The sequence below is a fragment of the Ixodes scapularis genome, unplaced genomic scaffold (assembly GCF_016920785.2).
Source record: "Ixodes scapularis isolate PalLabHiFi unplaced genomic scaffold, ASM1692078v2 PGA_scaffold6__148_contigs__length_123643588, whole genome shotgun sequence".
Lineage (NCBI taxonomy): Eukaryota > Metazoa > Arthropoda > Arachnida > Ixodida > Ixodidae > Ixodes > Ixodes scapularis.
The window spans coordinates 117,632,838-117,656,253 of NW_024609881.1; the positions used below are offsets into that span (position 1 = coordinate 117,632,838).

Consider the following 23,416-nt stretch of genomic DNA (forward strand, 5'->3'; position numbering starts at 1 on the left):
TTTTAGTGTGTTTTTTTTTTTCTTGTTGCGCAATGCGTGAGCAAGCAATGAAAACAATGTTTTTTCTTCTGGTGTGACACCAGAACATGAAAGATTTTATTTAGGTAAACTACGTCTCAGAATGCTCCTTCGTCGTTACAGATCGCCGAATCTATGTTGTTCAACCTTGTGCTTTACGGCTTTGGCTTTTGCAAGTGTTACTAGCTTTTACACCGGCTATTTGGCAACAAAGAAAAATATATTGGCAAATAAAGTTAGAAGACAATTTGAGTGGTTGTTTGAGCCTGGACCACCATCTTCAGAAAAATCTTCGAATTACCGTAAGCGTCCCTTTAAAGGGATGCTGAACCGAAATTTTAGGTGGAAATTTTTGGTCGCAATGGCATACATAACATGTCCTTTACATCTAAATGACGTTGTTTTGAGCGAGAATGCGTATAAAATTGAATAAACACGAAAAATACAATTTTACGCGACCCCTGGTGAGCGTCGTGGAAAGCTCGCTTCGTGACGTGCGCATTCTCATTCGCCTCAAAAGACAGACGGAGCCAAGCCAATCCAGGCGCTAAGCCGGGTGGCGTTTGTTAGTACCACGCGGGCTCTGCCCGCGTGGTACTAGTACCAGCCGCTTTGAGAACAGCCGCCGAGCGCAGAATCAAGGCGAGCACCAGCGAACGAGGAGAATGCGCAGAGGCACCAGGGGCGCTGGGGGCGCCGAGAATCCGCACGTCAGTTCCGCTACGCCTGCTCTCAGAAGGACTCGCTCGCGCCGGCGGCTTCCGGCCGAGGATTCGCTCTTAATTCAAAGAAATACAATAATTCGGGCCCCATCCATATGATCGAATATCGTTTTTAGGTACAGTACCATCCCGTGAAGCCCGCTCGGGCAATAATTATGAGATTTCAAATATCGGTTCAGCATCCCTTTAAAAAAACACTGAACGTCAAACAAAAATTTTTTAATGCCTAAAAGGGAATGTATGTTGTAAAAAAAACTTTCCCACTAGAAAAAAAAATCCATTTTTTTTTGCGAAATATATGTATTGCAAGACTCATTTCGATTTCCAAACCTGCTTCTATTTTGGGGTCGACATCTCGAAATGAAATCGTTGTAACGGGGGGGCAGCACAGCTTGTTGCCAATATGTTGTAAGAAGTTTGATGGTATGAAATGAATGCTGAAGAAACTAACACCAGCAAAACAAGAAACAAAGAAGAAAATGCACAAACTATACTTTTTTAGACTGCTCAACCTGCACGTTATACGACACGTGATGTCGCCCCTCTAGACAGCGCGTAAAAAGTTTGACGTCGGTTGCGGCATCACCTTCATTTGCAGTTCTTGTAGTGGCCATCTTGAATTAAGACACAGTGAATAACGTCTCGGGACCAGGGTGTAAGATAGACAGGTGGGGAAACGAGAGACAAATGAGCGACCGGATTGTGTCCCCCTCGGGTTTCTTTTTTTCTGTGGCGCCATCTATGTGGAGCACCGCAAACTCTCAATCCGGGTGGGCGACTGGTGGCGACCGGCTAAACTGACGGAGATGATTTCTCGTGGATTTTCAATAAAGGACTGTCGTTCTCTCGGTTTATTTTGCGCACTCTCCCATATAGTTCCATGCAAATCCGATTCCAATTTTTTTCCTCTCGCCGCAGCGCCATCTGTCGCAAATCGGGGGTACCCGCAAGCAGACAAGTACACAATCCGGTCACGGCGCTGCGGTAGGCTTCTATGGGCCGTTTCCCCACCTGCCTATCTTACACCGTGCTCGGGACCCTGGCGTTCTGAAAGCGGGCTCACTTGGGTAGCTCGAAAACTTGCCGTTTTTATCGCTCAGCATACACTCCTCCCCGCCATCTCCTTTTGGCAGCAGCACCCCGCAGAAGATTCCGCTCAACCAGATCCAAAAGTCCCAGCCGCCGGCCGCATCTGCCGTCGGTGGCGCCGGCGTCACCGGCGCTTCGAACGGCGTCCCGTCTTCCGGGATGGGCATGCTGACTTCGGCGTCGGCCAACCTTGGCGCCGCCCCGCCCAGCCTCCTGGACCTTAGCCCGGCAGATCGGATTGGATCTCCCGGCAAGAGCCCGTCTTCGGACCCGCTCTCTCTCTCCGACGTGTTTGTGCCCCTGGAACTGGTGCAGCCGGGTGAGCTTTCGTCTGCTACACGCACGCGACATTCGCTGTAACTTGGATCTGCGGATGCATAAATAATGTACCGTATTTATTCTAATCTAAACCCTTTAGGTGATGGTAAAAACAGCATTACATGTAATAACAGACAAGGGAGAGAAAAACGCACAACACAGGAGCACCGACTTGCAACTCGTATATATATTAAACCGAACGGTATACAGTCGCCGACCGATTATTCGGAATTCGCAGGGACCGAAGAGACGTCCGAATAATAGAGCAGTCCGAAAAAACAGCAGATTGAAAAACTTGCTTTTATTACTTCAAAGTGGGCTTTAAAAAGTTGTAAACAGTGCCTTGCTTCAGGTTACGCCTGCGTGCCTTGTTTTAGGTTACGCCTTCGTTTGCGTTTGGCAGCTTTCTGTTAGCTTGAGAATCACTGCCTTCTTTTGTAGCGTTATGGTCGAGTACTTTCTGCGCTTCCGACACATCGTGGTGTTAGAAGAACAGAAGGGGCCATGACGTCCAAGCCAGCGTTGTCCGAACGAGATAAGAGGCGCAAATCCACGAGCGCAAAACGGCGACTGGCGACGCGAAAGCGGGGTGGAGGCGCGAAGGGATGGAAGGATACAAAGCAAAATGACAATAATGATGATGATGACGTGCAGCTAAATGGAAAAAAAGGGCTAGCATGGCGTCACCCTGCGGCAGGACTCGGGAGTACTCAAGTAGCGCTGCCAAACCAAGCCAATCCATTTGCAGCCAATATAGAATTCACAATGGCCGCTTCTTGGTGATGTTCCCTGCTGATCGCTCGCGACGATTTTGTCCGAATAATCAAACTTTCGGACCTCAAGCTGTCCGAAACATTGGTTGTGAGTATGCACTATTTTTATGGGGTAAGTCACGGTTTCTCCTTTAGGTCCGAAATATAGAACAAGTCCGGAGTCCGAAAAAACGGTCACCGACTGCGTATCACAGGGGCGGCTGAGCTGACCCGGCCTAAGAGCCGCAAACAAAATCACGAAACTTCCAAGAGCCGCGGGGGGGGGGCAGGAAACTTTTGTTTAGAGCAATAAACGAAACTCAAACTACTTTCAATCTATCCGAGTCAAAAGCAGGCCAGCTGTACGTAAGGTAGCTTCAGCACAAGACAACGAAACCGCAAACTGTCTGTCGATTTAAAACGCGTTCCATTTCTCTTTTTGGGGAAGTGCTCGTGTGATCGGGAGGAAGGCGGGGTGGGGGTAGTGGGGGAGGAAACCGAGAGCCGCACTTTAACACGCGAAGAGCCACATGTGGCTCGCGAGCCGCAGCTTCGCCACCATTGGTATATCAGCTGCAAGTGGGCACTCTTGTGTTATGTGTCCTGCCTTTCCTTCTCCCTGTCATCCTGTGTGCTGTTTTCCACCATGTCTTTAACCAACTAGCCCAGCTTTTCGAATTACCCAATTTACAGTGCTCTTTCATTAAAGCGGTGTAACGGTGCGTGACCTTTTATGGAGTTGTGGATGTGTCATTAACGAGGCACATGGTGTATCGGCGCTGTCGTCAAGAAGGTGCCCAAGGCACAAAGAATCTTAGACTTGGAAGGATGTGAGGGCTTCAAAGCAGAATGCTTTTATGCGCTTTCTTCATCGCAAGTTAAGAGCATAACGAAAAGTTTGTATGAAAGCATAAAACGAGTTCCCACAACAAACCGCTAAGCTTAGCCATTAGGTTTGCCTTCCAAGTTTAGCGGCTGTCACTTACGTCACCTTGCGTGACACCGTGATGGAACATGAAGCCACATGACACAGAAACATTGTGGCATTGACACCAGGCGACAGGGTCATGTGGTTGGTGTCGCACGACCGCGTTGTGCTGATGATGTCGCGTGACCAGTGTACTAAATTTAGCGCAAACATTTTGTATGTCACCCTGTAACGGTGAGCGTTCTGCATAATTCTGCCTTTATACATAGGATCGGTTGTTCTTAGAAAATCATTTTTCATGGTCGGGAGTCTTATCGCACTACAGACAACACATTTGATTTGCTCGGAAGAGAAGCAAACACTGAGGCACGTTCCATCATGCTCGTTGTAGGCAGCCAGCTGCCGTTGACCCTGCACGACCTCAACGGTGTGAAGGTGATTGTGCACTTTGCAAAGAACCAGCCGCAGCCCCACGTGAGCGTCATGGTCGTCTCCACCATGAGCACCAACACCAGCTCCGTCAAGAAGGTGCTCTTTCAGGCAGCCGTGCCCAAGGTAACCTGCTTACGCGATGCTACTGTGTCTGGGGCACGTCTCCGTCGGGTGTGTCGACCACACCCTCGAAAGTGGTCCCTCGATTTCTGCTTGATGACGCCCGATGACGCCCGTTTTTCCGTGGGTCACTCTCCAGTTCGATGATGCGTGGAAGCTTCCGCAGGCGGGCGTTGGGACGCCGCTACGAAGGCAACTTTTGCGTCCGGTCACACTTTTCGCCGGCATTTTTACGACCAACCACCGGGATTGCGACATCCGGCAGCATGTCATGCTGGCTCCCACAATGTAATTTATTGCGATTTGGTAGCACTTTCGATGTGTGGGCAGGATAGGACGGTAAACATCCGTGTACAACTAGCGCTGTACTAATACTAACAGTTCCAGTTCGAAAACGGGAGGAAACTGAACAGCAAGAAAGAACTGGTGCAACATGGGTAGATTTAAGCAAAGGGGAAGGGGGTGGGGGTTCACTTTTAGAGCGCAGCTCTTAGGCGCCCGTTTCCAGCTTGAGCGGCGTCGCCGTTGCCGTCAGTGTAACCATGAGGTCACGTGACCTCCGCCCTTCCCCCCGAGGTCACGTGACCCCCCCCCCCCCCCCCCCCCCCAGTACCTTCCCTCCTCCTCCTCAAGAGCCGCGCTCTAATTCGGCGTCACAGGGAGTTGTAAACGGCTTGCATTTTTTCTTTTAATGAAAAATTTGATATACATTTGCCAAAAGCTTAGTTTTTGGTCACATAGCAAGTATGGCGTCAACAATATAGATCTAAGCAATGTCTCAGCCGTAGCGTCATTACTCGCCAAACTTCCCCCCGCCAACCGAATGCCTACTTTATGTTAATAAGCCGGTAGAATGAACGGTATGGCTGAACTCTTAAGATTGGTTGACAGCAGCTACCAATGGGTGGATGGATGGCTGCTAGTGGCTGTATTCTTGATAACGTGTTGTAGCTAGTGCCACCTAGCCTAGAAACCAACGTTGACGGCGACTACCAATGTTGCTCGATTGGGTTTTCTAGGGCAGGGGTTCTCAAACTGGGTTCCGGGTAACACAGGGGTTCCACGAGCTGGTCTCATGGGTTCCGCGAACACCCAAATTGCAACCCCCCCTTTCCCCCCTCCCCTGCCACAGGCTGCGCGGCAGGACCATGCGAAGCGCCTTCATCTCACTTTGTACTGACATCGCGATTGATATGGTGGGGATATATGGGAAGCAGCACAAGCAGAATTATCTACAATTGCATCTGTTGCTTCACGGTCAGCAAATATAGAGGGGGGGGGGGGGGGAGGGTTCCGTGGCTGTTTTTGAGGCTTCCTGGGGTTTTGTGAGACCAAAAAGTTTGAGAACCCCTGTTCTAGAGGTTCTAATTACGACAAAGATTTTGATTGCAAGGTGCAATGTAGTGGGCTTCTATGGACGTTTTCTTATGTTTTTTTTTTTGTATTTTGGTTTTGCTCATTTAGAAAAGATCGCTAAATTTCAGTGACTTTAATCGACGGTTATCGGTGAAGAATGCACTAAATGGTGCCAGTCTGGCGTTCATTTCTCTGGTTGTGTTTGCACAGCCTCGCTCCAAACTTAGTGTTTCGTCCACATCTGCTCAAAGTGGGGCTTGTCGATACAGAAGTGGTTGCACGGCGACAACAAGACGAAGCATTTCTTAACGAACGCTTTGGACATGGCGCCGTCCTTGCAGACAATGCGAATAAAGCTGCAACCTCCGTCTGCCACCGAGCTGCCCCCCCACAACCCCATCCTGCCGCCGGCGGCCATCACCCAAGTCATGCTCCTGGCCAACCCCTCCAAGGTGAGACTGGAACTCTGTGCTTTCCAGACGCTCTTGTGGGTTGTGGGGTGCAGCTGCAAATGTAACAGCATGTGCAAGCATAGGTACAGCTGTGGGTGAAGCTGTAGGTTCATCTGCAGGCATAGCTACGGGTACAACTGCTGGTGAAACTGCGTGTGCAACTGTAGGGAGAACTGAAGGAATAATTGCAAGTACAACTCTTAGTGCAACTGCAAATGCAACAGCATTTGCAACTGAGCAGACAACTGTAGGCGCAACTGCAAGTAGAACTGCATGTGCAACCATAGCTACAGTTGTGTGCATAGCGGCAGGTACTACTGTGGGTGGAACTGCAGGCACATCCGCCCAGTGCAGCACCCACCCTCCGGTGCATTTGTCTGTGCAGCGGAGGGTGGGTGTAAGAGTACTGCTAGCAAAGCAAGTAGTTCTCGCTAGATTTTCAAGTGGTAGCATTCAAGCTGGGGTTGGCATACAGTTGCAAGGACATTTTGGTACAGTAACCTGACGTCATCTTTTTATGACATTGACTTGATCTAGCAGCTCCAGGGATTCTAAGGATCCACAAATTGGCAATATCCACACCCCATTTCTATAAAATTAAACTGCTCCCAATGAGCCAAAAAAGAGGGTAAGGAGCAAGGTGGAAAGGATGAATGAAGTATCATATACCAAGTGATGACAATTGAGAGGGATAGCTTTCTAAGATGCCATGTGCAAACATAAAGTGATCACACCTTCCACGCTATGTGAACAACTAGTGAGCGGAAGTGAAAACAAATGATGTCGTCATGTATCTTGCAGGACAAAGTGCGCATGAAGTACAAAGTCAGCTACGCAATCGGAGACGAGACCCACACCGACGTTGGGGAGGTGGACTGCCTCATCGAGACCAGCTCATGATTGGCACCGGGGGCGATTGGGCCGTGGCCCCACGCCTTCACAGAGCACCACCTCATGCTTCAATGTCATCACCACGACGGCCACCATCGGTGACCGTTGACGAGCAGGCGACCTTCAGTACACAGTGACGTTCACGGTGGGGGTGACTATGTCGGGATGACTGCTACTGCGACTGTCACACTTGAGCGACTCTCACCAAATGTGCTAGTGTGACTGTCACAGTGGTTGTCACGGTGCGATTGTTGCAGGAGTGGCCGTCACAGCAGGAGTGATTGTCTGTATGGAAGCCATTTGCCATAGCTTTGGTCTTGAGTGATGATCACAGATTAGGCGACCTGTTAATGACTTTTTTTCACACCCATGATTAACCATTTACTTTCAGTCACTTGCTGCTAAAGAGCATGAGAAATCTATATTTGTTGTTTTTCAGAACGAGTGTTTGAAGAGGATAACTATGGCAGGCTTACCAACTTTCTGCTGTCAGAGTGTCACAGTGACAATTTGCTACCATATTGACAGGATATGACTGACTGTCCCAGTACAAGTGATTGCCACAACGCACATTGTGAGAGGCATACATACCGGGATAGCCGGTGTCGCTGTGACAGTGACTTGTCACTGCGATGAACCCAAAGATTTCTGTCATGTCTGGCACAATGCAAATAGCCAATCATTCCCTCTGTGACTGTCTACTCGCTGGCAACAACCCACCGTTCATGCAGTGGTCATTGCGAAAGTGGCTGGCGAATGCTGAAGTGTCTGGCGCACCTCAAGTTGCCGATCCATCGTGACGTTTAGAGCAACACATTCTTTTCCCTTTCCCTCTGTATGTTTTTTCTGCATGTATGTACAAGTGAGTTTGAAAACAGAAAGGTATGTGTGTGCGTGGTATTTAATCGTGGAATGGACTCCTGCTAACCTCCAGCTGTCAGGAGCTTTCTGTGCAAGTCCATTTGCGACGACCGATTATGGAAACTACTTTTTGTTACTCTCAGCCAGCTAATGGGAGCATATTCACGCCGAACTAGCCGGATTTTCGTTAAAATCATATTGGACTTTGGAGTAAACTTTCTTCAGTGTGCCGTTTTTTTGCACAGCTATGAAGATGATCTATATTTTGGTTGAAGTGATATAGAGTAACATATTTCTGGACAGCCCAGCTTTTCTTTAACCGTTAGAAGAAACACTCAAATTGCAGATTTTCGTAAAAAACTTGGCAGGCAGTGTCTTGTCGTTGCCACGTGTGTAGAAGCGCGAAACCCTGGTTGCATAGTTGCATGCAACCTCTCCACACACACAGTTTAAGCTCATGTGCAGACAATTACCCTTCAGGTGCATGGGTTTGCTGCAAAGCTGAACCGAATATGAGGTCTAAGGCCAGTTCACGCATGCATCTCAGCACCGAGATAACGAAGAGTTGACGCATCAGTGCTACTGTCGGTGCTGACTCGGCACTAAATTAGCGCTGCATTGTGTGTCTAGGCCGTAAAAGGGGGGGTCACCTGCAGTGGAGTGCTGATGCAGCAAAAAGTCGGCACTGTGTCCACATTGCTGAGTTAGTGTTGTGGTGTATGTGTGAATGAGTCTATACCATCATTATTGGCCCCTTGATCTTGGCCCCATACAGTTGCGAAGAGAGGTAGTGCAGAATGCTCCAAAGTGCTTCGTTGCTCACGCAAGCCCAACTGCACGGCGGCGTGCAAAATATGTGGGCGCATGGCTTGAGCGCTGTCTCTTAATATCTGCACGCGCAGATTTGGCATAGTTACGATGAGGAGACAGATGTTCCTCCTAACATCACCAGGTAGCGCTAACAAGCAGGATGAACTAGAGTCACTTGAAGGGTTTGCCAGAGTAGTACCACATCTGACCTCTGCTCGTTTTCTCATTGGCCATTTTTCTTTTAGATGTTCACAATGGAAGTGTTTCAAGAATCACAGGTTCTAGCCTAAAGGACAGCATATGACAACAGGGCCTTTTTTATTATAAATTGATGGTACAATGTGTGAGTCACAGTGTGCGGCTTTTAAGTATTCCAGTGGTCTTCTGCTAGCTTGACTGGTAGGCACTGCTTTCTCCCTTACATGTGCGATCCATACCTTTCTATTCTTGCTGGAGCAGCCTTTGTTTCTCCTTCTAGAAACCATCGCTATCGTTGCAGTAGAAAAATTGCAGATGCAGATCACTGTTGCCATAGTGCTTCTTTTTTATAGTGGTACCTCGGAAACTGCTTCAAGTGGCTCAAGGGCAAACACGTCGGCACATTCTAGTTTATAGTGTCCACGGCTGTATCTGGTGTGTGCTCTTTTCCCAGTTTCATAGATGCCATTTGAGTGCATCACGTAGTAGGTCATACTCTACTGATGCCTCAGGCATTTGAAAGATCTTTGAGACACAAGCATGTTGTCAGGTCGGTTAGGCAACGATAGCAGTCTTTGATCGAGCAAGCTGCTGGACTGATCCTCTACTTACCAAACAGAAGAGGATCAAAATATAGGATGTCTGAAATCCTGAGGCTTGCTCGCATATCGGTCAGATAAATTAACGGTTAAAAACGTTTGCTCCAGCCGACTTAACACTATAAAAGCAAAAAGATGTTTCGCCACCTATGCAGGTGGCATCTTCAGGATGAACTGGTGGGAATGAAGCGAGAGTCCTCTCCGGCGTCATTCGCATCAGTTCATACTGAAGATGCCACCTGCATAGGTAGCGAAGGTGCCTTTTAGTGGTACATTTAACCTCGTGAAATTTTCACGTGTAACTCCGTAAAAAATGAGATCAACAAACTTGCTACAGTCAGCGGTGAACACGTACAGACAACCAAGTTAGCGACGTTTGTATTCTGTGGCACCATGTCCCAATAGACGGCTTGGTCGTCTGCTTGCTGCATCATCTGTCGAGAGATGGCGCTACAAGTAGAGTTCAGTAAAATAAAATGAGATGTGGGGCTAAAACCAAGAGACAGATAGAGGTTAAATCTAATTCAATTGTCTTAGACATTATCACCCAATTTAAAGGGTTCGTCCGCCTCAGCATCCGCCGCTGACCCTGGGAAGTTTGATGGTCTAATTATTGTCACAGGAAGAGCCATGGCCTTGAAATTTGACAAGGTAAAGTGCACCATTAAACTGGACCTTTGGGGAAAATTTGGAATGGCTACGTGCAGGCTCGTGCTCCTCAACATATCGGAGTTGTGCAGGCACCTCCTTAGCTTTCTTAAAATTCCCAAGTTTCACAAGAAAGGCTGCTTCGCACACTTACGACGGAGCGCCTTAAAACATCTTGGGATCTCCTATGACGAGGAAACAGACTGGCGCCATCTATTGGATAGTTATGGAACACTTCACATTTCTTGTCTTTTTTTTAATTTTTGGTTCGAAATATTTTTGACAGTTGTATATGAACGACCATCTCTCGTAGGTAGCGTGTGCACTTGATCCCGCGAAAAACGCAAAACCTTCGCTCTGGCGAAATTCAGCTTCAGGGTCACCTCATAGGCGGCGCCAGCGTGCCAGTGTGTTCTCTCGTCCTAAGAGGTAGCAGGAACTCGGTCGTAAACAAACGCAGGCGTGTGAACAGGCCTTGACTTGCAGCGTAAACTGCTGCGGCGGGCTTTCTAGACTAGATTTTTGACAGCGTGTGGCGTGCGTGCAAGAGGGAGTATGGGTTTTCCTATTTATGGAGGGCTGTTTTAAAAGGGTGTAAAGAAAGCGGCATGGTCTGGCGACAGTATTGTTCTTTTTTTAGTTTTTGGAACATTCCATGCCTGCGGAAGCAAGAAAAAAAAGCTAGTCATCTTCAATACGTCTAGGATGTTGCGAATTGATGCGTAGAGTGCAACGTCGGAAGAACAGCGGGGAAAAAAAAAAGAAAAAAAAAAGCGTCCTTGTTTCGTTTTTTTCTCTCTGGTTCCTCTGGTTTTTTGTAAGCGTATTTCCTTCCCTGTTGAAAATAAAATGTTTCTATGCATCAAGCTATACCTCATTCTGCGGTGTCTTTACAAAATACCAATGTTAAAAAAAAAAAACGCTAAATTTGGACGCGGGTTTAGGTTACTACTTGGAGCTCATTGCCAGCAGCTTTTCTTTTCGGTGGCCGATGCGCAAAACCACGCCTCACCTCCCTCATATTTTGTTCTCAATTTTTACAGGAAGGGAACTATATGCCTTTAAATTGCATAAGGTAAACTCCAGCATCTAAAGGCACATGTGGTGAAGGTTTGAGCTTTATATGTAAAGGCCGCGATTTTCCCCGCGGCCGCCATGTTTTCTGGACATGGTCCTAAATAGGGGTGTCGCGAACTTTTGTCGAACCGGATTTTTAGGTCGAACTTTCGGGGTTCGACTGAGTCGAACCGGTTCGACGAACCTTCGAACTTTTCACCAAATTCGACCGGTTCGACTTTGTGGACAGTGTGGCCAGACCTTGATATAAGCATGTCTAGGTTTGGAGACTTGTTTTTATGCAAAAAAGTTATTTTATTTTATAAACAGTTGCAATTAAAATAAACCAATTATAATCACTGAAGAAGTTAATAACTTAATTTTTTCGTACTATATTAACTGCAATAACCAATCAGAGCTACCCTTAATTTATTCCTTAGCCATCACCATCCAATCCGAAGCCAACTGACCAGCCTGTCACGCATGCGCACGCGAGTCGAACCGCATTACAAGGTTCGTCGAACTTTCCGCTAAAAGTTCGAAAAAGTCGAACCTGGTCGAACTCGAACCTCGGCCGGTTCGCGACACCCCTAGTCCTAAAGTTGTTTCAGTAGTACCAAACATTTTTTTTTGCCCACTCTAAAATAACATTTTTGTTTTATTTTTTAATAAGCACGTTGATATGGCCTTTGTTTAGTAGAGCGGGGTTTGTGCCAAGGGTCCTTCCTTGGCGAAGCAACCTCGAACTCGAAGAGGTATTTCCTTCATGGCAGACCTGAAAAGACAGATGTAAGATAAAATTCATAATCTGGAAAAGTTCTCAAAATAATTTTACTGGGTAGTCAATTAACTTTTAGACTCTTGAGATTAACAGGGAAAGTTTATTTGCAGTATTTATATTTTTTTTTTTTTTTTTTTTTTTTTACTTTTGGGGTAAAGTGTGTTGAGTTTGATTTTAGCCCAGAGTTTTATGTACAGGGTGTCACAGAAGAAAATTTACACGGTCTTTTCTACCGCAGAAATAAACTACACATCGCCGAACGCTCATTCTCCGCCCAAAAGTAGCACTAGAGGTCACAACAAGATGCCAAAGTTTCAGCCCGATTCGATAACTTAAAGTTATAAGTGATTTTCTGATAATTTCAATGGGAAAATGGCAGCCGATGGAGTTTTAAAACACATGGGGCTCTATGGCACCAGAAACCGAAAACGGGCAAAAATGGGCTCCATTTTCCCATTGAAATTTTCAGAAAATCGCTGATAACTTTTGATTAAGTTGACGGATCGGGATGAAACTTTGGCATCTGGTTGTGACCTCTAGCTCTACCTTTGTTCGGAAAATGAGCGTTCGGCGACGCCTAGTTTATTTTTGCGGTAAAAAAGGCCGTGTAAATTTTCTTTTGTGACACCCTGTAGTTAGCACCCAATAATTTCTCCAGTTTTCTCGCAGAGTTCTCAATTCTTATCATACCGAATGATTTGCAGTAACTCTGTTAATAACAGCAGGGTAAAACTATATTTAAACGTTCTAATCGAGTAAACTTTTTTGTTGACACCAAGTGTAAGTGACTTCTTGTACAGTAACTAAAATATTCGCCGGAAAACCGTTGAGTTTGTTCGACATGGAAACCAGGACTTGCTGAAGGTCGGCATACGGACATGCGTCATAGAAAGGTGTATAGACCTTTCAAATGTTATTTTGTGCGGTGCCATCTTTGTCTACTGGGCTGTGAAGCACGTTCGTAGCATGAGCATGCAGAAACTGTTCTGTGAACTATATTGGATATCGGATGCCGCGCATGCATCCGCAGCCCAATGAGTCGGCATTTTTTGCCTAAGTAATAAGCGCGAATACTTTGCAACAAAAAACATATTACTCCGCGAAAAACCAGTGGCCTTGGCACCGACAGCTTTTGTGTAGTAGGAACGGTTGGACGCACATGGACCTCAGGGTTTTGCCCTTCGAATTGGGGGGGGGGGGGGGGGGGGGGAGGCTGCAGTTACCTTATGCTGTGAACAGCCTCGGAGACGGTGGTCTTGACTGCCTCGACGAATGCGTCGGTGGCAGCATCTTGCTCGGAGCAGCGCGACAGCGTGAACGGTGCGTTGCACGTGCGTTTTCTCGGAATCATCTTACGATGTCCCGCGATGGACGCTACTGGCTACAGAAGCAAATCCGTAGATCGTAGCAGTCTCGTGCCTTCACGCGCCCCACGTCGCTCCCTCCGCCCAACCGGAAGGACACCTGACGCCCTCCGAGCTATGAATTGGCTCCTGCAGTGGCTCGTAACGTCCTTTGCGGTCCATCCTAAGGTGAAACCAAGTATAGGCAAGCTTATAATAGGAAAGGTCCACACCCCTTTTCTTACTTTCCCGTATCACGGGGGTGTAAATATTCATTACTCACAGGCGCCTGCGGCCAGCAACTGAGAAACCAACGTGTGAACTTGGTCTGCCACTGGCGAACCCGTCAGATCCGTCCGGTTCAGTGCAAGGGCCAGATAACACGCCGCGTACGTGTACACCACTCCGCTGATTGAGCCGACCTGGGTGTCTGTGAGACACTGCACAACAATTGAAAGACACCTGCTATAAAGAAACGGCGCGAATGGCCGGGACAAAGTCAAGGGCAACCACACAGGGCAGGCGCTAACTCAGACTGGGAATCGGTCCATACCATCGAGGAGTCAAGGCCTGCAATGTGTCCTCAACCCGGTCCAAGCGGCAAACTAGCCATCGTACCGGTGTGGGGTCGTGTAACCACTCTACCGCATGATGCACATACGTTAAAGGAGCGGTGCAATGATATTCAGTTGGAATTATATTTCATTTCACACGAGTTCACTGGTACTAGTGAAACTCTAGTATACGGGCACGCAATGCCTTTCACCAAGAAACCTCTTGGTTGTGGTGCAATTTCAAGGATAAAAGCGACTGTTTTCTTCCAGCGTTTCCTTCGCAAAACTTGATGACATAGCGTGGGGGTCGTAGTGTCGGCATAGTCCCCCTTTGACGGTATTTGAAAGCGGCTCATAGATTGGACCCGAACATTGGGCGAGCACTCGATTTGAACTCGTGATATTCAATAGCTTGACAAGCATTCGGGTAGTCGCTCGTGTCCAACCGCGGCAATGACCGGAATAGCCGAACTGTAACAATGTCTGGAACTCAGCGCGTGTTCTGTGCTTTGCCAAACCCAGCGCATAATCGGCTCCAGGTCACGTGGCCGCCTGTTCTGGCTGCGAGCTGAGGAAGCAAACACTGCTCTTTTTGCTCTTATTTTTGTAGCGTGAGCTACACTGGCCGAGATTGAGCAGTTTCGCGTGGCTGTCAAAGAGCCGTGCTGCGCAAGCACGAGGAGCAGTGACGTCACACGGCGCACAGCTGGCGCGCCGGAGCCGCCGCGCGCTCCGCCGCCATTGCGCGCACCTCGCCGGTCTGCGCATTCCAGAGGAGTGACGTCATAGCCGCGGCAGACGCACTGGCGCCACCGCGTGCCCAGCTGTGCGCCTCCGTTGTGCAGTAGCCAAGTTTGACGCTGCACCGGAGCCGCTTGATAGCGTCTCTCATTTTGTGCGAATAAGCTCACGCTACGTAAATCTTGGCATAGCCGAGCTAAGCCACCGCAATTTTTTCTCCGACTTTTATAGCGTCGGGAGAAACTTAACGCGTGTTTCATTGGTCATAAATGTCAGGGATTCGTCCAAAGCGGGATTCGCGCAAAGTTCAAAAATCGTTGCACCGCCCCTTTAAAGACCCCGCGATATTGCACAGGACAAAATTTCTCGTAAACAGCTGAGACGCCAGACACCCATTGGGGCTAACTAACTTCCCGTTGGTTAAACATGCACAAAACGCACGCGTATTTCAAAGTGGCGATGCAGCCAAGTTGGGTCATTCTTGCAAATTCAGCCCAAGCTGTCAGTCCAAAATTGACAACATCACAATTTTGGGGAGGGAGGCTGATATGATAAGACTGTCGGAGAACTTCTTGAAGCTTACAAGACAAGAAGAGAGGGGGAGGATAAATGTGCGGTTTATTTACACACACCCGCACGCGCGCGCACACATACAAACAAACAAACAAACAAAAAGTTCACCTTTTTTAGCAGGTGTTGACGCGATTAGGGTGTGGTTTTCTTCACTGCACGTAGTTTCAATGAATGTTTAATTGAAGTTCAACGCTTGTCCACTACTCCCTTCTCTCTTTTTTTTCTTTTCTTTTTTTTTTTTTGTTTAGCGCTTTGTTACGTCAATTCCTAACAATTATTACTAATTCCTTCTAATGTCCAATAGATTGTACCGAGGCACCAAACAAGGTAGCAATATCGCATGAGCACATCAATGATCGGTCATTAGAAGAGACCATGCAAGGTTCTCTGTGGTGGATTCTCTTCGCACCATTCCCGTCTACTTGCGTTGTCTTCACTAAGCGACTAGCCCTGCCACCCTCTAATTTGCGTACACTAAAGCACCGAGCTCAATATTCCAAAGCGTAATGAAATGAGTGTGTTCGCGGTACTCAAACTTCACACGTTTAACCTTCGTTGCTGTCTTTCACACTTCCGCCGGTCCTCCACGTGTTCGCAGCTGGATGGCGCTAGTAGTAATCCCCTTTCCACTCTCATCGCGCTCCTAGTCCTAGATCTTCCTCTCCCACGGCTGCACTGTCTGCACAATAGTGCTCTCTCTAGAATAATATTAGAACACAGTGGCGCACCGCCATCTTAAATGTCCGTTACTTTATAACGGACGTGAGGCCGTGGTTGGCAAGTGGCTTTTTTTCCATTCTTCCTGCATCTCTTAGGCTTCACACCGTCACTCTTCATCTTTGACACATGACAGCAAAGTGAACACTTGGCAACCAACGGAACATGTTCTGCAATGTTAATTAAGAAAGGTAATTTCCACAACAGCAATCTTACCACAAATTCTTTGACAAGAAACATGGCGAAGTTTGGCTGAAACAAAAAGAGAGATTTAAATATTGACACGATAGATATTGAAAACTTTGATGACAAGAGCCGGATAAACACTAATTATATTTCACGCATACCTGTACTTTGAAACTATCTAGCCGATAATGTAACACACAGTCTCCAAGATGAGTCAATTTCTGCATAACTTTAGTCGATACATTTATTCCATGTTCCATCAAATATTCGAAAACGTATACAAAGCATGTCTGAACTCGCGTATTTGAACTCGTGATATTTTTACGCGAGACTTCGTTTATATGTCGTGTTAATTTTAAAGCATGTTCACACACTCGCTTTTGCTTACGGCAGAGTTCATGTGATCTTTTACGACAGGAGAACACACTGGCACGCTGGGCGCCATCTATGAGGTGACCTTCCGCATTTCACTAGAGTGAAGGTTTTACATTATTCGCGAGGTCAAGTGTACATACTATCTATGAGAAATGGTCGTCCTATGCGGAGGGTCACCTCATTGATGGTGCCAGTTTTTCGAGAATAAAAAATGATACGCGATAAAAATAGGAAATCTACGAAAACTGCAAGTGTTCGACGGCTTCTCGATAGATGGCGCCAATGTGTTGTCTCGTCCTAAGGAGTTTGAGGATGTTTTAACGCTTATGGTCGTAAGCAGTCGCAAGTGTGTAAACCAGCCTTTATTTGTGGTTTGTTTTTACAACTGATAATGGCCGTTCGGGCCCTTGGCTATGACTCCCACGTTAGCACTTCCTCTTTCGCAAGCCCCCTATCTCCCTTTTTCTATTTCTGTCTAACTCTCTCACTTTATCCACCTCTCTCTCTCTCTCTCTCGCTCTCAGTCTTTGACACGTTAGGGGGGAATCTACAAAATTGAAGCAGGAAGCACTCACGTCACTGGGCTGGACGCTTTGGCAGGCTTGACTTGACTGGCACTGAAAGTAATTTAGACATTTTAAATAAGGTTGCTCGGAACTCTCACAGGCTGTATTATTATTTTTGTTTTAAATAGAAGTAAGATGATGGCCATTATTTTATTTTTATTTTTTCACACATATTTTGTGCATGTTTCAAACAATAGTCTTTCTTTTTTTAACTTATAGTAAATTACAGTTCCTTGCCTTCAGTTTTCGACGTTTCCATGCAGTTCATTTGACATTGTAGAGTTTGTGAACCTAAATGTTGAACGTAATACGTAGAACATTAAACTCGGCTACAGGATATGACGTTGTGGCCGCTTCTAGTCCCTTTTTTAGCACTGGTCGCATAGCATGGCACGGACACAGAAATCTGCTCGTGAGACTGGTAGCCGCTTCATGGTCACTTCGAAACCTTGGGAAATGGACGCAAGTGACTGAGACTTTATATTCTGCCACTGGATACGGTGTTTCACGTTTAGCGTGCCTGTACGGTGCCTGGAACGTGACTTCGATTGGTGTGTTCAGCGTCCCGTACCGCCCACGCACCGAGCGTGTGGGTGCAACCACTGTGCGTGCTACCTCGTTGGGTGCGTGGCAACAAATGACGTCACGGGAACCGGCGTGTCATGCTGTCGGACGTCGCTATCCTGGCGGTAAGTTGTAGAAGTTTCTGCGAAAAGTGCAAGCAGACGCGAGTGTCGCTTTCGCCGCAGCCGCCCCAAGTCAACACTACATAGATGTCAAGGCCTGCCCATGACGTCATCGTTAGTGGATTCCCGACCTACCCCAAGAGGCGGACGCGCCGAAGCTCGACCCATTCTTACAACAATTTTTGCCAGATTTGCGTTTGTTGTGAGACGCTACAAAACGCGCTGGCGGCGATGCTGACGCAAGCCAGGCGGCACTATACGTATAACCACTATTAATGACGTTTGGGGGCCGTATCCCTTTGCTGCTACGCCACAGCTGCAGGGTCGCGACAGGTAACAACATGACACAAGTGTGACGTATTAGGGCGGAAATCAAAGGACCACTTTTAGGGACGATGCAAACCAATGCAGAGCGCAAATTCGTACGTCTGCTTCTTTTGCAGGGGTTGTGGTGACGTCAGAACGCCGAGCTCCGATTGGCTCCGATGAAAGGAGAGTGGGTATACCTCAAGGCAGCTTGCTTTGAGGTCTACCCACTATCCTTCAATCAGAGCCCATCAGAGCTCAGCCTGCCCCGAGGCATGCCCACTATTTTTCAATCAGAGCCATACAGAGCTCAGCCTGCCCCGAGGTCTGCCCACTATCCTTCAATCAGAGCCAATCAGAGATCGGCGTTCTGACGTCACCACAACCCTCGCAAAAGAAGCAGATGAACTTGCGCTCCGCCTATACCACAGAGAAGACAAGGCCTGCTCGTACCTTCCCCAAACGTCATCACTGGTGGGTAGCGCTGCCTAGCTGACGTCAGCGTCGCCGCCAGCGCATCTCGCCGTGTCTTATAACGAGCGCGACGCTAAGATACGGTGACGCCAAGACGGACGCTTCTGCCGCCTTGCGGCAACTCTCGTCGAGCTGCAGTATGTTTGCCGCTTGTGGAATCACGGGAAATCACAGATATTGGGTAAACACACCAGTCGGAGACGCGCTGCAGGTGCCATGATGTTTCCGTGTGGACAACTGTTTGTACATTACCATGGCTGCTGCTGATGGAGACGCTGGTACGGCGAACACAATGGGAGACCCGCACGTGGCGCCTGCGATGCTTCCTGGTGCCTGACAGAAGGCCTCGTTGCCGTGGGTGCCGTTCAGGCAGTATGAGGCCAGGTAGTTGTTAGTCGAGGCTGTGGAAAGTATAGCCAACGTAAGCCTGTCTCCAAGTCCACATTCCGGTGGAAGTCAGCAAGCCTCATGGAAGCCTCAAGGCTGCAGTCGACCTATCGACTAAAGGCATGGTTCACACACTTGCAACTGCTTACGGCAGAACCGCCTTAAAATCTCTTGGGATTTCTAACGACGAAAGCAGAGCCGTTCTGAACGAGAGGACACACTGGCAACATCTATTGGGTAGAATTAAGGACTAACACCTGGCATTAGAAATTGTTCCACTAACATTAGAACTGAACTCGCACAGATATGCTGGGATATAGTATATAGTAAAACTACCCCTGATGAAGCGTACGACACGTTTTTAACCTTGTTTAAGTCGGTTTATGTAAGATTATTTCGTCACAAGGCATCAAGAAGCAAAAAGTCAAGGAAACCTTGGATAACGAACAAGTCGTTAAAACTAATAAAACAAAAAGATGCTCTTTATCGGCGGTTTTTACAGACAAGAAACTCAAATGATCCACATGCTTTCAAAGTTTTTCGTAATAAAGTGACTAGCTTTCTTAGAAATGCAAAAAGGAATTATCTTCACAACCTGTTCAATGCCGACATACTAAAACGAAGTGACATTACGTGGCAAAGACTGAACACAGTGCTTGGTCGTGGCCAGCAACACCCACAGTGTATTCAAGAGTTACTTTTAAATGGCCAAGCAACATCGGGAACGGCGCTAGCTGACTCTTTTAATGACGTTTTTTGTATCGCTGGCTAACAGTACATATGATCCGCGTAGTTTAGAATACCTAAAAGCTAGAAACCGTGAAAGTGCGGTTTTAGGACCGACTAATGCTGAAGAAATTTATCACGTGTTTCTTTCATTCCGTAACAGTAACTGTTGTGACGCCGATGACTTGCAAATTCGTCCAGTTAGTACGTCCTAGATCTACTTTGTCTTGCACTTGAACATATTTATAACCTGTCATTTATACACGGCGTATTTCCAAAGCGTATGCAGTTAGCGAAGGTGAGCTTTTTGTATAAAGGGGGTGACAAAAACGAATTATCAAATTACAGATCAATATCAATTCTTCCCGTTTTTTCAAAAGGTCTAGAAAAATTAATTAATGATAGAATGACTGCTTTCTGTGAAAAACATAGGATAATCACAGACTTTCAATTTGGCTTCAAAAAGGGTCGTTCAACCGAGTCAGCACTCCTGACACAAAAAGAATTGATTCTCCATGCTATTGAACACAAACTGCTAACACTAGGGGTTTTTGTAGATTACTCAAAGGCCTTTGACCGAATAAACCACTTTACCTTACTAAAAAAAACTCGATATCTATGGCTTCCGAGGGGTATTTCTAGATTTGTTGAAAAGTTATCTTCAGTTTCGTTTCCATAAAGTTGTTATAAACAACAAAATGTCCGATATCAAAGCGATTCAATCCGGGGTACCCCAGGGTAGCATCCTTGGGCCCTTGTCATTTAATATATATATTAATGACGTAATAAATATTGATAATGATACCCAATTTGTTATGTATGCCGACGACACCAGTTTATTTTTTAATTCTTCCGATATTAAACAATTAATAAATCATGCAAATAATGTTCTCGATAAATTAAACCAATGGACCCTGTTGAATTCACTAGCTATTAACAAGTCCAAAACAAAAGCTGTACTTTTCAGACCTAAAAATCAGAAAGAAAATATTGAGAACCCCCTCATGATAGGGACTTCTACTGTGGATATTGTGCCCTCAGTTAAAAGCCTAGGAGTTGTATTTGAAGAGCACTTAGTTTGGAACAAACATATTGAAATAATTGCTAATGAACTCTCTCGCGTTGTAGGTATTCTTACAAAGTTGCGGTTTTTTCTACCCACTAATATAAAATTGCTTATTTACAATTCCCTGTTTCTTTCTCACATCAACTTCTGCCACCTCGTTTGGGGGATTACAACCACGTCAAACCTTACTAAACTCTTTTTACTACAGAAAAAAGCCGCGCGCGTTATCACTGGCTCTCCCTACGATGCGCATACCGAACCGCTTTTTAAAAGCCTTAAGGTACGTCCAGTTCACTTTTTATATAATGATATACTGCTTGAGAGGTACTATGCCCGCAAAAAACTAAATAACAACGACATAGAACAATTATCTAGATTAACAAGAAACACTAACATTTATAACACACGTCACTATGAAACATGGATCATTCCTCATGCACGTACGAATTACGGAAATCAATCTTTATGTTACACATTACCATCTTTATTGAATTCACTTGATAATTAGAAATGAAAAATAAGTGTTTCATGTTCCATGCAGTTTATATATCTAGATCTATTGTTTCACCTTGTATATCTTCGTGTGCATTGATTGTTTAATATTTAGTAAGTGATGCTGATGTTGCGTTACTCGTTTGTTATTGTGTATTATTACCAGTGCTGTTGCCGAATCTTTTTTGCTTGTTTTTTTACATTGCAATGGGACTATGCATATGCAGAAGGGGCTCAGACCCAGTCAAGCCGCACCCTTGCGGCTTTTTGTCAGAGCTCCATACATCATTTGTTTAGTACTTTGTACTTGGTGATGTTAAATAAACTTTGATTTGATTTGATTTCCGTATATTGCCCCCTTTTTCTCTCGCCCTAGCAAAGGGCAACCGCTGGAGAATTACAACAAATGTTCGTTCCATGATACTCCCATTTTCTCGCTCATAATTCTTTCTCTCGTTTGACAATCTTTTAAACGAAAAATTTTCATTGATAATAGCTCAAATGCTTCGCTCTAGTTAATACAGTTCCAAGATCATCTCATAGATGGCGCCAGCGTGCCAGTGTGCACTCTAGTGAACTCTCGTCGTAAGAGATCGCAAGGCCTCGGTCGGAAGCAAACGTAAGTGTGTGAACGGGCCTTTAAAGCGCCTCAATGTTTCTGGGCTGATTCGCTCTCGTCTGCTAGCTGAGCCTCCATTTTCGATCCTACTTTAAAGTTTATGCAGCCGTTTATGAGCAGTTTACGCAATTATTGATTATTAACACTTGTGAAATGACGCTTGATAACTTCGCTAGCAGGCCTTTATGCTCCCTTCATCCCTAAGCTGGGACTGCAGTAAAGGCTACGTCCTCGATGGACCAGCCATGCGCCTCTCTTTCGCCACGTCATCACGCCCCCGACCATACCCACGCGCGGAGAGCCGGGTCAGGTGATGAGAGGGAGGCGGCTGATAGGTCCGGCGGGCACCTAGCTTCCACTGTAGTCTCAGCTTAGGGGTGAACGAAGTATAGCCGTCTTTTAGATTTGCCTACCTGGTAAGCGTAAGCGGTGATTTCCCTACACACCCCCTGGAAAGGGGGGGGGGGGGGCCACCACCCCCCTTGTTTTTCTGAAGGCACCGTGCCCTTAATTCGCAACGAATCGTCTATTCTCAATGCCCCTCCCCTCTAACCCCTCCCTTCCCCTCCCTTCCTAAAATTTTAGACCTCCCCCCCCCATAATTTCAATTCCTGGGGAAACCCCCAAGCGTATAAGCAAACACGAGAACCGGTTAAAGGATAACCCGTGAAACACGGAGCTGTGTTTACCTTATTCTTCTGCCCCCCAATCAAAAAGCCGAAATATGCCTGCTGACTTACTCTACAAGTTTCGTCCAAATGCGCTGCCCGGGAGGAAAGATAGCTTACTGTTTTGGCCTCTTGTTGTGAATATCTTATTCACCAGGGGCCAGAAATTGGAAAACTGGAAACCGCTGACGCCCAAGTCGACCACTTTGTCCACAGCGCACTGCAATTGAGATACTTCAATCCTGGAAACGCTACACCGAGATTCCCATCGGCTTTGAATATTTTATAGACCTGTACGACTTGGTATTTTTAGCCGCTTTCATCAAACCTTCGGTAGCTACTCTCTCGAACACTGTGGATGTTTATCCTTTTGTGTGAACTTGCACTTGTGCTGAATGTCTGGCTCTACACATAAGTGGAATCTGCTTTTGTAGCCCATGACACTTTATCTACGATTCTATCAAACCTTGGGTGGGTACAAAAGTTTCGGACACTTTACTCTAAGACATAATCTAATCCTAAAAATCACATACATACAAGATGTATGTCAACACCAAACATTTTAACCCAAATTTCGTAGCTTTTAAGACTTTTGTAACTAACCTGTGAACATTTTGTTGTGCATCATTACCAAGGATTCAAGCTGTTCATGAGCACAATAAATAAACAAATGAATGAATGAATGAATTTTACAAATCAGTGCGGATGTTCCATATGGCTGATCTTATGGATCTGTAATATACACCTTTATTATCTCAATCCGCTTTTCTTAAAAAAGTGTTATTCGTCGTTTTTTTTTTCTTTCTTCTGAAGCTAATGAAACATTTTCAAGTTTATGAAAAGATTTTCTTTAAATATAGTAAAAAAAAAAAGAAATAAAACTAGCTTGCCTGCGCAATATCGTTA

General features: G+C 46.3%; 2 protein-coding genes across 2 annotated transcripts in view; one reads left to right on the forward strand and one right to left on the reverse strand.

Annotated features, from left to right (window-relative positions):
- Window positions 1–11,064, forward strand: part of LOC8025997 (ADP-ribosylation factor-binding protein GGA2) — a 28,346-nt gene extending 17,282 nt beyond the window's left edge. The window contains exons 13-16 of the mRNA XM_029969692.4: window positions 1,874–2,148; window positions 4,219–4,382; window positions 6,077–6,187; window positions 6,989–11,064. Of these exons, the coding sequence (XP_029825552.2) occupies window positions 1,874–2,148; window positions 4,219–4,382; window positions 6,077–6,187; window positions 6,989–7,087 (649 nt within the window). The 3' untranslated portion in view covers window positions 7,088–11,064. The remainder of the gene's footprint in view (window positions 1–1,873; window positions 2,149–4,218; window positions 4,383–6,076; window positions 6,188–6,988) is intronic.
- Window positions 11,065–13,649: 2,585 nt separating this feature from the next.
- On the reverse strand, window positions 13,650–23,071 carry LOC115311125. The gene is made up of 6 exons (XM_042286067.1): window positions 23,048–23,071; window positions 22,631–22,730; window positions 18,805–18,953; window positions 17,096–17,137; window positions 16,176–16,211; window positions 13,650–13,814 (listed from the first exon to the last, which is right to left on the reverse strand). Exons 1-6 carry the CDS (start codon window positions 23,069–23,071, stop codon window positions 13,650–13,652), a joined length of 516 nt encoding a protein of 171 aa, XP_042142001.1.
- Between the last annotated feature and the right edge of the window lie 345 nt (window positions 23,072–23,416).

Bases quoted from the DNA above. Each gene is read 5' to 3' on its own strand.
- LOC115311125 (XM_042286067.1), bottom strand. From the start codon at position 23,071: ATGTTTGGTGTTGACATACATCTT. The intron at 18,954-22,630 runs GTAAGCTATCTT...TACTTTCCACAG, and splicing joins CACAACAAGAGGCCAAAACA to CCTCGACTAACAACTACCTG. The intron at 13,815-16,175 runs GTAAGATTGCTG...ATTGTTGTGCAG, and splicing joins TTCTTGTCAAAGAATTTGTG to TGTCTCACAGACACCCAGGT.